The sequence below is a fragment of the Tursiops truncatus genome, chromosome X (genome assembly GCF_011762595.2).
Source record: "Tursiops truncatus isolate mTurTru1 chromosome X, mTurTru1.mat.Y, whole genome shotgun sequence".
In the NCBI taxonomy this organism is placed as follows: Eukaryota; Metazoa; Chordata; class Mammalia; order Artiodactyla; family Delphinidae; genus Tursiops; species Tursiops truncatus.
The window spans coordinates 122,872,134-122,887,487 of NC_047055.1; the positions used below are offsets into that span (position 1 = coordinate 122,872,134).

At 44.7% G+C, this 15,354-nt stretch overlaps 1 protein-coding gene across 1 annotated transcript in view; it reads left to right on the forward strand.

The window, feature by feature from the left end:
- ANOS1 (anosmin 1) overlaps nucleotides 1–15,354 on the forward strand; it is a 189,785-nt gene that overhangs the window by 108,127 nt on the left and 66,304 nt on the right. Inside the window, exon 3 of the mRNA XM_019944764.3 lies at nucleotides 2,176–2,238. Coding sequence (XP_019800323.2) covers nucleotides 2,176–2,238 — 63 coding nt within the window. The remainder of the gene's footprint in view (nucleotides 1–2,175; nucleotides 2,239–15,354) is intronic.

Here is a 15,354-nt window from a genome sequence, read left to right on the forward strand (position 1 = left end):
GTCCGTGAAAACTCCCCAGGTCTTGTGGTGCGGTCCTGCTCCGTTGTAGGCCACTTCTTCAAATGAAAAAATTGCAAAGTATTTTAAAGAGTGCCACTTATTCATTTCAAGTAGTCTTGAGAAGGAGTTAGGTGTAAGCGTATTTATTAAATGACCAGTAAAGTTTTTAGGCTGGGAGCCAATGTCTTGCAACAAATAAGGATAACTCTGTGGGGTAAGGCATTGGCTGTACCTTTAGGAAACAAAACTCACTCTTTAGGGAGCTCATGAACTATTTAAACTATTTCATTGCTATTAGAAAAATGGTATTCTTTTAGAATCGTTATATTGGTGAAAATTTGTACATTTGTTTTAGAACATGCTTGGAAGAGGTGAACACTAATAGACTTGGGACAAGCTTATATAGGTCTTGGAAAAGCATCATTGACGAGCTCAAGTTTTTTTAATTAAAATAACTAAAAATGAATTGTTCATATGCAACATTAAAGGATATAAAATCTAGAATATTCTCACAAGCAGTAGACTGATTCTTAAATGATACTTACATGAACCAAGAAAGAGCCATTACAGACCCTGTTTTCATCAAATTCTACAGCAGTTCTTTTTCTCCCCCAGCTTTATTGAGATATAAGTAACATATATAACGTTGTGTAAGTTTAAAGTGTACAGTGTGATGGTTTGATACACACATATATTGGGAAATGTTTACCACAGTAAGGCAGTTCTTTTTAAAGTTTAGCGTAAGCACCAAGATTTTCAGGAGAACTCGCTAGACTCTGTACACCTGGTGCCTTTCCCATGAACTCCAAGGTGATGCTCATATTACTGGTCATTTATCGCACTTTGAGAGCAGTGCTGTGACAGACTGACAGTTGATACAGTCAGTAGTTTGTTTTCATATATGCATTTTTGATTGAAAAAAATAGCAGTGGACATTTGCAAAGTAAATTTCACCATAGAGTCTTCCAGTTCATCTTTAAACTGTATCTTTATTTTACAACAGGGAGGTTGCTAGAAAGTAAAGTGAAAATATAGTACAGGTGTATGTTCTGAATTCTACATTATATATGTCTGAAATTTAACTGAGAATTTTGATATCAACTGGAAAATTTATCAATAATGAAAGTCAGATACATAGAATAATCACGAGCTTATGGGAACCAGGGTATGCCAGTATTTAGATAACTGTCATTTAACTCTACGAGATGATTAATTTGTAGTAATTAAAATTTGCATTAAAATATAATTTGGAGAATCAAATATCCATTCATATGAATGTAAGATTTTAATTTCAATCATGAGGCCTGGCTGTTATCTCTTATTTATTACGATATATTATATAGATAGTATATATAGTACTATATCTTAAGTGTTATAATTATACGTTATATATAGTAGTATGTATATAAAACCTACATTTACACGTATATATACTTTGTTCATTCAATAATATATTATTTATTATTACAGTTGTTACTGAGCAGTGGATCCTGGCTATTACCTTTGATTTATTAAATCCTATATGTAAATTACATATATGTATTCAAACTGTATTCTGAAGCTCTTATGGGAGAGTCTCATACTCAGGCTTACTCCATACATTTTAATAGAGTAATTAAACTGGGTAAATGTGAATGCCGCTGGATTCACTGAGATAAACACATAAGTTAACAATAATGGGTGTGATATATATATATATATATGCATATACATATATTTAATGCAATACTTCAGTCACTTACAGAAGAATATTCAAAAAAACCCTATGTTGTCAATTTAAAAGCAAGTTATCATTAAGGTTGATGAGGAAAAAATTCATCTGTAACAACCACCTTTAGAAACTATTTTTTACTGAATAAAACTAAATATCCAAACTGCTGTGCCTGACAGGGAATACACCTGCTTCTCCTGCATGTCGCCTCCAGACTCTGCAGCTTTCCTTTTTCGATTGTGTGGAAACGTATGTCTTTCTGTCCCTGCTCGGTCATGATGCTCTTGTCTCGGATTCCTAGGATACCCACAGTTACGATGAGCTGCTGATTAATTGGATTTCCTAAAGTCACTAGGGAAAGTAGGCCCTGAGAAGTCAGGAGTGTGCACAGGCGGGTTCTTTCCTTTTGGGCTTTGTTTTTTTCCCGTGTTTACTGATTGGTTTTCACTGTTCATCTCTCCTAGTGCCTGGAGCCCTGCAAGGTGTCCTGGGACCTGCGGAAGCAGCAGTGCCAGAGCTTCTGTGAGGTAAGAGGCCCCGTACACAGCCACGGACACTCGGGACGCAATTGCAGGCTGACCACGTGCCAGTGGGTCCTTGGCATGGGAGGGCATCATGTTCTGGGGCTGGGGAAGTTCACTTTCCTTCAGGTGTGTGTGTGTGTGCATGTGTGTGTAAATTCACAAAAAAAATTCTCGAGACTTCTTAAAACCTAGCCACCCGCTGCTTCCATTATTAATCAGACAGTAAAACGTTTTTTTAGCACCAATGAAGAAGGGTTCCAGCCGTTGCCCTCCTCCCACCTCACATTATGGCTCTTCTGTGGGCGATTCTCGGCATGATGATTCTCATGCTTTTGGAGGAAGCCGCCCTTTTATTAGTGGTGGGGTTTCTCAGAGATTTTCCCCTGGCTGTTCACCCTCTGGGCAGCCCATACTCTGGGCTGAGGCTTGCCCACGTTTTCCCGTATGGAAGGCACCTTACTTTCCCCGTGCTCTCAGGTAGATGATAGAGCGTTGCTGTCCCAGACCACCACTGTCTAAAATCATCAGTTGTGCTGAAGAGGGGCAGGGCTGCTTTGCTCCACTGTCTCTTCCGGGGCAAACCAGGGACCCAGGGACCTGCCTTGAAGCAGCCAGGCTGACGGCACGGTGGCCGCTCAGAGTAAGAGCGGTCGGAAAGCCCGCAAGGGCCGTGAGCACAAGAGTTGGAAGAGTCCACTCTGGGGACCAAAGCAACACCGTGGAGGGTGGTGGCGAGGGAACGCCAGCAGACATGCCCGTGCGGCATCAGAGGGAAAGGGCGCTGCAGGGCTTCTTTGAGTGGAATGGGGAGCTGGTAGGGCACTTCCGAGCTTCTCCAAACAGACACGGTGGTCTGGTCCCGCCCCCGTGCGGGAGTTGCCAAGGGGGTCCTGTTGCCTGCGTTTCACCTTGGAGGGCACACAGATTCCGTTCTGCAAACATGCCTGTGGGCCTGGGGTCATAACAGCGCCATCAGTTTTTTGTTTGTTTGTTTGTTTTTAATTTATTTTTGGCCGCGTTGGGTCTTTGTTGCTGTGCGCGGGCTTTCTCTAGTTGCGGCGAGCAGGGGCTGCTCTTCGTTGCGGTGCGCGGGCTTCTCACTGCCGTGGCTCCTCTTGTGGTGAAGCACGGGCTCTAGGTGCATGGGCTCAGTAGTTGTGGCTCGTGGGCTCAGTAGTTGTGGCGCACGGGCTTAGTTGATCCACAGCATGTGGAATCCTCCTGGACCAGGGATCGAACCTGTGTCCCCTGCATTGGCAGGCAGATTCTTAACCACTGAGCCACCAAGGAAGCCCCAGCTCCATCAGTTTTAAGGTGCGTGAAATACATCCTCAGTCCTGATACCGTCTGACCTTCCCGACAAGCATGGAGATAAGCAGGGCACACTGTAAGTCCACAGAGCTGTGTGTGGAAGCGTGGAAGCCTGGGAAGCTGGAAATTATCAAGTCACATGGCTCCCCCACTGCAGGTGGCAAGACTGCCTCTCAGCTCCATCTCTGACCCCTCTCCCCATGTCCATGTGCTGCTGTGGCTGGATTCCCCTTGGACGGTTACTGGGGCTCACTGTGTTACAGGATTATTTTAGAAAAGTGTTTAGTGTTGTTTTGGAAAGCTAGAATGGAAGTGTTTCTCAACTGCTAACGTAATCAATACGTGATCTTCCTAATCTCAGTTTTATTTTGCTCCAAAAGCTTCTACTCAGCATTTTGTGGCTGGCTGGAATATGGGTGATTTGCAAACTCTTACATAATGACATCTGTTGCCAGAAGTACCTGGGGGCTGAGGATTTGACCATAAGTGAAGTCTTTGGAAGCACTTTGTAGTCGTGAACTTCAAAATGCGATAATACGTAGGACTGGCAGGTATTTGAAGTTACATAGCCAATTGCTCTGCTACTGACACACACAGCTAAGCTAGTGATTTAGTGTCAAATCAGATAGAAGAGCTCTCCTATGTCTTTTTGTATCTTGTCCTTTTCTGGACGTTGGAGATGACGCAGAGGAGCATAAATCATGGCTTCTGCCCTCCCTCAAGGGAGCTGACATATTACACTTCAGGTTTTCCAGAATATCTTCAGGCTTCTTTAGGGATCCAATCCAAACTTTCCCAGGAAACATGCTTACCTGCTGTTCACATGAATGTTTCTTTATATTACTTACCTCTTCCTGCATAAAAAATGACCCCCAAACTTAGTGGCTGAACACAGCACACAGTTTCTTTGGGTCAGGAGTTTGGGCACAGCTTAACTGCATTCTCTGCCCAGCATCTGTCAAGTCTGTAATCAAGGTGTTGGCCGGGCTGCATTCTCATCTGGGGGCTCGACTGTAGGAGAATCTGCTTGTAAGCTCATTGCAATTGTCAGCAGAATTCACTTCCTTGCAGTTGTAGGACTGCGGTCCTGTTTCCTTGATGACTCTTGGCTGGAGTACACTCTTAGCTCCTAGAAGTTGCCCGTGGTCCCTCCCCATGTGGCCCCCTTCATTGGCAGGTCACAAAACAGCTATGTACTTCTTTAAGGCCAGAATCCTGATTTCCAGTCTGCTGAGACGGAATTTTATATAACACAACGTAATCTCAGGAGTGACAGTTCTTCACCTTGGCCATATTCTATTGGTTAGAAGCAGACATACACACACACACACACACACGGAGGCATTACACCAGTGCAGGTCATGACTCGGTGGGGCTCATTCTAGGCTGTGGAGGGATTCAGGTCCCTTGAGACATAGAACAGGGAAGTTTGATCAGAAATGGAAACAAACAAGCAATAAACAAAACTGATGAATCTGTGCAAAGACAAGGGCAGTAAGGCCATCCGTGTGTCTCCTACATTCTATAAAGTGCACTCCTACTTTACTTTGTATTCTGTTCTGTACACAAACTGTACATATATATGCTGCTGTAGGATCTAGAGGAACAAGATGTGCCCTGCTCTTCGCTTGGTAAACACATGATCCCTTAATATCGCTGACTCTGTGTTGATAGTTTTACATCTGATCCCTGAGAAGGGAGATATATTTGAAACCTTTCTCTCTGAAATTCCAGATGTGATAGTGGGCTTCTGTAATTGCCGTTCTCTCTGAAATAACCGTGAGGACATCTGAACCACGTTGGTTTATTAAAATGGGACTCGTGTGTACAAATTGCGATCTGCTGTTGGCAGAAAGGTTAATTGGAACTTGAAAGGTGGGGAAAACAGACGCCAGTTAATGTGAGGGACTTTGTGGAGAGACCTCAGCCCGCTGGTCCAATAACTCAAAGCCTTAATGTGCGATTTTAGCTGCTTCGATTGTTCTTATCTCGCTCTGCGTTTTTTTGCTTCTGTTTTATTTTGCAGTAAATGTCTGACTATTATGCTTAAACAGACTGAATCCTGAAAGGACTCATCCCTGTTTCAGTATTTTTCAGGCTAGTCATTCATCGAGACAGACCCGTCCATGCCCCTGGTTACCACATTATGTATTAAGGATGCGTACAAGTTCCATGTTGTCAGGAAGCTAAGCTTTCCCTTGGTAAGAGTTCGGACCCAGAAGGACTCCAGGTTTTATTCTGCTCCAACAGAAACAACTAGACTGTTAGATATATTTGGCCCCATGTATATATTTGCAAGATGGTCTGAGCTTTATCTTCTAAGGCATGAGCTTGCAAACAACACCCCACACAGCAAACCTGGTCTGCCTCTTGTTTTTGTAAGTAAAGTTTTATTGGAACTTGGCCAAACCAGTTTTTTTTTTTAATATATCATGTACGGCTGCTCTTGTGTTACAACAGCAGAGTTGGGTAGTCGTGATATATCATATGGTCCACAAAGTGGAAACTTTACAGGAAGTCTGGCCCTTTACAGAAAGCGTGTTCCAACTCCTGCTCTAAGAAGAACCACAGTCACGATGATATCACACAACCTACCTAACCATTCAGACTGTCATGATTTCTTAGTCTGTATTACCAGCACCAATTTCTAGACAGAAAGGATTTTCTTGGTAATTTTAGTCATGAAGTTCTGCTATGTGGAAAGGATTTTCAGGGGCATGTTAATAATAACATACCTAGAATCCATTCGTGGCCTCCTCATGTATTGATCTCTTTAACTTCTCATATGACTATCTATACAGTTCTACTTTTGCTACTTTTTCAGGCTGATGGCAGAGTTAACAATGTTATTTTTTTTAATGACATAGTGAAGTATATTAGAACAGGAATCTTTTAATTTTTCACATTTATTAACTCGTCATAGGGGTTCACTCCAGAATATGTTTTCTGCCTTTGGATAACGTATGAACTCTGACAAAAGTCACCATCAGCATTCATTGGGAAAGTCTCCAGTATGAATCTTTGGGGGCAAATTAAGATACACATCTTGTCTCAAGAACCCTTTGGGATCCTGATGTAGCTTACAGAAAAAAGAGGCAGTTCTGGTACACAGAGTATTAGGACACTCTGTTCACCTTTTAATGTTTGGGATAAATGACAGCCCAAGGCTATGGGTGTCTCTCAAGCCTAGATCTGAATCATAAGGGATGATTTCTCTGATTCACAAGGGATGATTTCTCATGTGGCCTTTTATGAAACGTGTTATTTTCCGTGATAGAGACATAGATAGATTGTGCTTCATTGCTTTAGTTTATTAACTAGCCATTAGCCCCTTCCTCTTACTTTTATAAAACCTTAAGAAACATGATAAACTATTACAGTTTTTCGTGCTAGTCATAAAATGCATGTTTTCCCGTGTTTAAATGTGTTTTTCTTACAACTGATGTAATCTTGAATTATAAATGAACATGTCCTTTTTCCTTGTTAACGGTATATAAAATAGTCACGTGTGTTACAGCTGTTGTTGTCTTAGTTTTGTTCTTTTTTTAAAAGATAAATTTATTTATTTATTTTTGTCTGTGTTGGGTCTTCGTTGCTGTGTGTGGGCTTTCTCTAGTTGCAGCGAGCGGGGGCTACTGTTTGTTGCGGTGCGCGGGCTTCTCATTGCAGTGGCTTCTCTTGTTGTGGAGCACAGGCTCTAGGCGCACGGGCTTCAGTAATTGTGGCTCACAGGCTCTAGAACGTAGGCTCAGTAGTTGTGGCTCATGAGCTCTAGAGCACAGGCTCAGTAGTTGTGGCACACGGGCTTAGTTGCTCCGCGGCAGGTGGAATCTTCCTGGACCAGGGCTCGAACCTGTGTCCCCTGCACTGGCAGGCGGATTCTTAACCACTGCGCCATCCGAGAAGGCCCCTGTTGTCTTAGTTTTGATGACACCTGATACGTCTTCGTTTATGAATGGGCTTCTTGCTGATGAAACACCTCCCATCTTTAATTCTGATGTGTTTGACTTCATAATATCCCCACCCTAGCAGGATGTCAGCTGAGATGTCAACCTTGGCCGTATGAAATGTGCACTAAGGGTCATGGAAAGCTGAGACCTCACCTGCGTCAGGGGTCAGTCAGTGAGGGAAGCATCTATTGTTGATACTGAGCTTGTCATTCGATCAGCCTGGATTCTCATCGATCCAGTCCTGGTCAGGATGAAATTAGGAATAAAAAAGAGGTTTTCACTCTGCCACAGATGGCATTATTGATTCATTTCTTTGTGCTTTTTGATTTTCAAAATATTTTCCCATATGACTCCATTTGATTTCATAGCAATTCTTAGAAGTTAGGTCTGAATTTTACTAGGCGAACTTTATGGGCAATGAAATCAGCACACAAGGAGAAAATGTTTTATTGGCCCAAGACGACATGGTTCAGAGGCAGAGGAGTAAGATCTAAAATCGAGCGGGTGTGCCTTCTAGTTAACGTTTCTTTCCCACTGTCCTCCATCCCAGACACCTCTGTCTACCCCTGCTCCATGAATGAGCCTATCTCTTTTGTAAAATTGTTGGTCCAACCATTTGTGTGTGAACAGGCTTACTCTCCAATGAGAAGGAAGCTTTGATGATGCAGAATCATAGTTAGTTAAAGGTACTTCAAGGCATTGAAGGAAGAACACGGCTCCTTACTACTTACTACAGGGTCTCTTTGGCCGTGGGATGTTCCAACGTGACCGGAAAGACACCTCGAAACTAAGGTGTCAGATGTATCACACTGCCCTTCTTGCTGTCAAAACTTGTCCTGCCTCCGCTGCTCCACAACCCAGTGTTACGTCTTCAAATCTCGGGTATTAAGTAAACGCATCGCTTCAGGAGCTCAGGCAGAGCCGTCACCTGTCTGGGAATGTCTCTGCAGGAGTTAAAGGTACTGAAAGAAGCTGATGAGAGCTAAACAGGAGAAGGATGTAACCTGCCCCCGATGTTTGCGTGCCGGGGGAAGGACGAGCACGTAGAAGTGAATACAAGTCTTTTGCTTCAGTGGACCAGAACGACAGCTGACCTGATGACAGTATCCTCGTGAAGGGACAAGTGGAGATGGACCTTGGTGCTGTTTTTTGAACGTAGTCACGTCTTTTCTTTCCTGGGGGGTGGGGATATACCAGAACGTAATAGAATAAAGCGGGCTTTGGGTGCCACACCATGGGGTTCATGATACAGTCACCTCTAGTCTTTTGAAGAGTCAACTAGTGAATCGTTCGGAGTCCATTAAATTAAGGTCCAGTATACAAGAGGGACTCAATTTTTATTCAAAAGGTTTGCTCTGTTGGAATATCTTCCCTGAGAAAGTTATATTATAGTACGGCTCCTGAGTCCTCCCTTTAGGGGAGTTGTTCATATTTGGGGGGGGGGCACCAGGATGGCTCTTGAGGTGTATGACTGGTGGGTAAGAAGCACAGGTTCTTCTTACTTGTACAGGATGAGTGCTTGAGCAGAAGAGAGATGTTGGTGGGTTAGTCCGGGGTGGCAGTGGTGGAGGTGGGCAGAAGTGGGCAGCACATATTCTGAAGGTAGAGCTGACAGAATCTGATGACAAGTTGCTTGGGACGAATCGGGGGAATGAAGCGTTGATGGTGATGGCGGGGTCTTTGTCATGAACAGCTGGGGGAGGGAGCGGGCATGACCTTGAGCGGATACTGACAAGTGGGGTATGTGAGAGGCACAGGTTTTGTGGGCGGGGGGGGTGGAGAAAGGATGGCCAGAGGCTTGGTGTCGAGCATGCTGTGTCTGAGACGTAAATTAGACCTCCTCTCGAGATGTGTCATGGGCACATAGATACATGAGTCTGGAGTTGAGAGGTCAGGCTGGACATACAAATGTCATGGTGGATAGATGGTATTTAAAGTCATGAAGCTGGATGAAGTGGTAGAGGGACAAGAGCTTCATGGGTTATGTCCTAAATCAGTCCTGCTGGTGGACTCAGCGGGGGCTGTTAAGATGGGAGAAGGTCCACGCGAGGGTGGAGTTCTAAAGGACACATGGCAACAGCTTCTCAAGAAGGAAGAGGTGATCAGTTGCATCTGCAGGATGGTGGAGGTCTGAAAATTGGTCACTGGATACCGTGATGCACAGGTCACGGTCAACCTTAACAAGAGCAGAGTTAGCGGGTGGCTGCAGAGAAAGCCTGATTGATGTGTTCCAGAGGAGTGGTAGGGAGAGACGGAGAGAGGAGGGGGTATGAGAACATTTCAGAGAGCACGGATCGCTGTGGAAGGTTGTGGGTGAAGGGCTGAGCAGGGTAACCCCACATTACATCACGTTTGGAGTGAAGAAATCATCCCGTAGTCTAAGCGGATGGGAACTGTCCTGAAGAGAGAGGGTGTGTGATGCTGGAGGAGAGGGGAGAACTGCAGAAGCACGTGACCTGAAACGGCAGTGGTGTCCACTGCACCATGTGAGGAAGGCTTGACGTGGCAGTAAAGGACCGTGCCTCCTTGTCGCAGGACGAGGTAGCGCATGAGAGCACACGGGCCGGCTTCCGGTGTATAGGCGGGTGTGAAAGGGGATTCGTGGAAGTGTCCCTCTCAACGCTTCACTTTTCTCCGTGAAATGGGGTGGTTAGCTGAGCGGGATGGAGCCTGGGGAGACCAGCACGTAGCACATTTTCCCAAAAGCGTTAGCTTTTATCACTGTAATGAGTAAACTTTTATTTTTTACAAATGATAAACATTTACCTTTTATATTTTTATAGTAAAGAAAAGTATTAATGATATAGTCTGGGTTGCGGTCCTTGGTCAAGGTGCAGATTTGGTCCAAGTTTTCTTTTCCACTTAGTGAGGGTGGGAGTAATGGGATCGAAACGTTTCAAGGAATGCTGAAGATTTTTATAATCGTTATGAGATTCCCTTTACCATCATCTTATAAAGGAAGCTGTCCTCATTAAATCAAATTTCACAGTCCTGGAAAATGAGGATATCAAGAATATTGAATGACGTTTTATGGTCGTTCAGTAAATTATTCATTGGGTGGAACGTGTTCTCCATGGAATGCAGCCTTTTTTTTCTTTTCATTTTTTTAAACAGTGAGGCTCAATTTTCATTGAATTTTTATGTGTTGCTGGGGAGTATACCATGAGACTCTATTGAGGAGAATTGATGAGTTTTGAAAATTTATAAGAGGCTGAGACCGGAGGCTCTTTTGAATGATTTAAAGACCTATCCTGTCTCAAAAGAGGGACTAGCCAGGTAGCTACACAAGGAGTTAGGGGAATATCATAGAAATTACAAAAGGATCTAATTTAAGTAAAAAATCGAAGATGCATGTAAAGCACTTAAACAGTGTCTGAACATAACAGACACTGGATAAATAGTAGCTCTTTTTATTATGATGGCGGAGGGCCAGGTCGCCACTTTGGAATTCTATGACAGGTCAGTAGAAGACAGCCTTAAAAGGTCCCACTCGAATAGTAAATGTACAGGAGGAAATGTACAACAGATGCACACAACTCTGTCCACAAGTTGAAGTTCCTTCCTAAGACCACCTGGGTGGGAAAGAGGAGAGACAAGTGGCTGGGTCAGGGGCTTTGATTTGGGGGAAATGGTTTTTGTGTTTTTACCTTGAGAAGACTTTGAATACATTTATAAGCCGAGGGGAAATGATCGTCATCGGGAGTGTAAAGTGGGAGATTCGTTGGGGGAAAAGCCCAGATTTCTGGAGTCAGAAACTAGGCTTGAATCAAGTTTCAGTGCAGCGATGGAGAGACTCAGCTTCTGCAGATGCCAGCTGCAGCTCCCCGGGGCCAGAGCAGCGCTTCCCAGGCCTGGTCCTTCACACACGTCACCTGGAATCTTGCTAAAGTGCAGATTCTGTCTTAGCAGGCATGGGCTCTCGGCACGAGAGTCTCCGTTTCCCCAGCAGTGCAGATGCTGCTGGGTGAAGGACTAGTGTGTGGATTCCCCTTCTTTGATAGTGGGGTTCCCTATAAGCTGTCACTTTGAGGTGCCTACTGATGAAGTCTTGTGATTTCTTCTGTGGTATTCTATAGAGAGAAAATGTGCAGTGGCTGATAATGATTGAAAATAAACAGATGAAAATGGTTTTTTAAAAGTGGAAGGGCTTCCCTGGTGGTGCAGTGCTTAGGCAGATCCCACATGCCGTGGAGCGACTAAGCCCACGAGCCACAGCTACTGAGTCCACGTGCCACAACTACTGAGTCCACGTGCCTAGAGCCCATGCTCCGCAACAAGAGAAGCCATGGCAGTGAGAAGCCCACGCACCGCAACGAAGAGTAGCCCCCGCTCGCTGCAACTAGAGAAAGCCTGCGCACAGCAACAAAGACCCAACGCAGCCATACATACATAAATAAAGAAATCAAACCCTCACACTTTTATCATTCAAAACGCAGAATTATAATTGTCGGTTTGTCTCTGTCCCCAGACGGAAGGTATTTCACTGGGTACAGAATTTCCAGTTAGCAATTTTTTAAAAATGAGTTGTTTAAAAATCTTTTCATTTTCTTTGGTCTTGTATATTTTCTGAAAAATCTCCGACATTCTTTTTTTTCCAGCTGTTTATAAAGAATCTGTTTATATCTCTGTCTGCTTTTAAGTGTTTCTTTCTGTGTCCAGTTTTAATATGATTATGGATACCTTGATGGGGTGGCCTTTATGTGTCTTCTGTTGGGGGTCACTAAGTTTCTTCTAATTGTGGGCTTATAATTTTAATCAAATTTTAAACACATGGGCCAATTTTTTTTCTGCCCCATCCTCTGTGTCCTGTCTTCTGGGGCCCTAAATACACATGACAGACTTTATATGGTCTCCTGGTCAGTCAGTCTCTGATCATGTTTTTTGCTCATTTTTTTCCCCCAATGCCTGCTTCATTTTGATAGTTTTTATCATTGTGTCTTCAGGTTCCCATCAAGTGGTCTTTTCTTCTACAGTGTCTGACACTTTTTCAATCCTCTCTGTCATGTTTTTGTTCCTTCATTTTTACTTCTGGAAGTTCCATGCAGGTCGTTCCTGCATCTTCTTTTCCTCTCCTCTCTGTGTCCGTGTTTTCTTCTACATTCCTGGGCATATAGAGCATATTTATAATAACCTTTTATCGATAACTGTCCTTTCCTGCTAATTACATCACCTGTGTTGTTTCTGGCTCTGTTTCTCTAGATTCTCTGTTTCCCTTTTGCTTGTGTGTCATAGTTTCCTGCTTCTCTGCATGCCTGATGATTTTTTTTTAAGTACTTTTTTAAAAATAATTTTTGGCTGCCTTGGGTCTTCATTGCTACGCACAAGCTTTCTGTAGTTGCGGCAAGCAGGGGCTACTCTTCGTTGCTGTGCGCGGGCTTCTCATTGCCGTGGCTTCTCTTATTACGGACCACGGGCTCTAGGCACGTGGGCTTCAGTAATTGTGGCACGCGGCTTCAGTGGTCATGGTGCATGGGCTTAGTTGCTCCGCGGCATGTGGGATCTTCCCGGACCAGGGCTCGAATCCGTGTCCCCTGCCTTGGCAGGCGGATTCTTAACCACGGAGCCACCAGGGAAGTCCAGCATGCCTGATGATTTTTGATTGGATGTCAGATTTTCGTGTTCTGAATTTTGCTGTATTTTGTAAAAAGCATTCGATCGTTCTGGCATGTAGTTACTTGCGATCAGTTTGCTTTTGTAGAGACTTGCGTTTAAACTTTCTGAGGGCAGATTCAGAGCAGCCTTTAGTCTAGGGCTAATTTGTCCCCATTACTATAGTGATATTTTTCTGAGGACTCTATCCGATGCCCTGTGTATCGTGTATCCTTTCTGCTCTGACGGTTAGAATGTGAGGTAGTAGCCTGCTTAGAACTCCAGGAATTGCTTGCTCTAGTGCTTTCTGTCTGTTCCTTCCCCGGTCTCGTGTGCTTTCACCTCACGCATGTTCAAGAAACAGACTTAATGGGCACAGAGAACAGACTTGTGGTTGCCAAGGGGGAGGGGGTTGGGAGAGGGGTGGAGTGGGAGTTTGGGGTTAGCAGATGTGAGCGTTTACATGTAGGATGGATAAACAACAAGGTCCTACTGTAGAGCACAGGGAACTCTGTTCAGTGTCCTGGGATAAACCATAATGGAAAAGAAGATGAAAAAAAAAAAAAGAATGTTAAAAGAAAGCAGTATTCAGCCCAAAACTTGAGGGGTCCCTCACAGCTCTCTGGGTTTCTCTTTGCCTAGTTCCATCCTTCCTGGTTTTCTGCCCACAAGACCTACTCGTTTCAGCCTCCTCAAACTTTGATCTCTTTCTCCTCGACTCAGAAGAGCTGCAGGACGACCTTTGGGTCACCCCTCCTCGCACTGTGGACTTGAACTTACCCGCAGCCATGCATCGTTGGCCGTCTCCGGGCTCACCTCATTTGTGTGCTGTCTCAGGGCGTACAGCCCCGTGCTAGCTGTCGGCCATTGTCTGCTGTTCCGTGTATTCTGTCCAGTTTTATGGTTGTTTCCAGAAGGTCAGTCCCCACGTTCCTCAACAGGCATACGTAGAGGGTTTTGGGCAAATAAACCAAATGAATTGAAGCTCTCCAGACTGTGCCCTGACTACTCTGGTTTTGCACAGTTGGTTCTTCATGGCTGAAAAGACAGTGACATTCAGACGGTCCTCTTCACTCCTGCCTTTCTTCATTTAAGACAGCTGTCACATCTTCTGAGCGCCTCCTTTGACAACTTCACGTGAGCTCGTGTCTCTCCTGTGTTTAGTAACTGATACGGTTATTTACGTTTTAGCGCTCCTGAGAGGCGGGCAGAGTGGCAGCAGAGCCGTGACTGCCTTCTCCTTGTCCCTGTCGCATGACACACTGCTGGACACTGTCGAGACGTGTTTTGACTATGCGCTACCTGTTGTTCTCGCGGGGTTTGTACGTGTCTGTGACAGTGCTTATGACATCGTGGTTTTGTTGTTTCAATGTCTGTCTCCTAGAGGCTTCTGGGCTTCTCCAGAGAGTGATGGAAGCTTATCTCCCTTCCACATTTGTGCTTTTCCGTCTAATGAATCAATATATTGCTCTCATCCGGAGTCTTTGAAGTCCGACACTCTTGACGTTTTTGGTTAAATACTTCTTTGCCATGAGGCTGTCCTGTGCACTGTGGGGTCTGTAGCGGCATCCCTGAGCTCTGCCCACTCGCTAGATGCCAGGAGCACTCCCCTCCCGGTTGTAAGGACCAAAAGATGTCTCCGGGCCTTGCCTTACCATACTCTCTGTGGGGCAAAAGTCACTTCTGCTGAGACCCCTTTTGCTAACCTATGGTATTTGTACTTTCCCTTGCACATTATAATGAGGAAATAACATTCTATTCACAGTAATTTCTAGTTCACTTTGCGATGGTACCATCAGTCTAAAAGTATGCTATCCATATAGTAGTGTATAAACAAAGGAAGAGAAATTTCAAGGAAGATTTCTGGGGTCCTGCGATTTATAAGAAGAAATATATGCATTTGGTCTTCGACCCCCTTCTTGGCACAGAGGTCCTCGGGAATGTCCTAAGTGGTGAGAGCTCTCACAAGGTGCCTTGTTACTTTAATGAGATGACCTTGGCCAAGCCCCTGCTCACAGGGGGCTGGTTGCCAGGGGAGCAACCCTGTAGTTAGGGGTTGGAACTTTCCTCCCACCCTCTGACTTAAGGGAAGGGGGGAAGAGCCGGAGATTGACTTCAGTCCTCAGCGGCCCATGAGCTGATCAGTCATGCCCGAGTAATGAGGCCTCCATCAAACCCCCAGAGGACCGGGTTCAGAGAGCTTCCTGGTTGGTGAACATGCGGAGATTTGGGAAGAGTATCTTGTGTCCTTTCCCCGTACCGTGCCCTG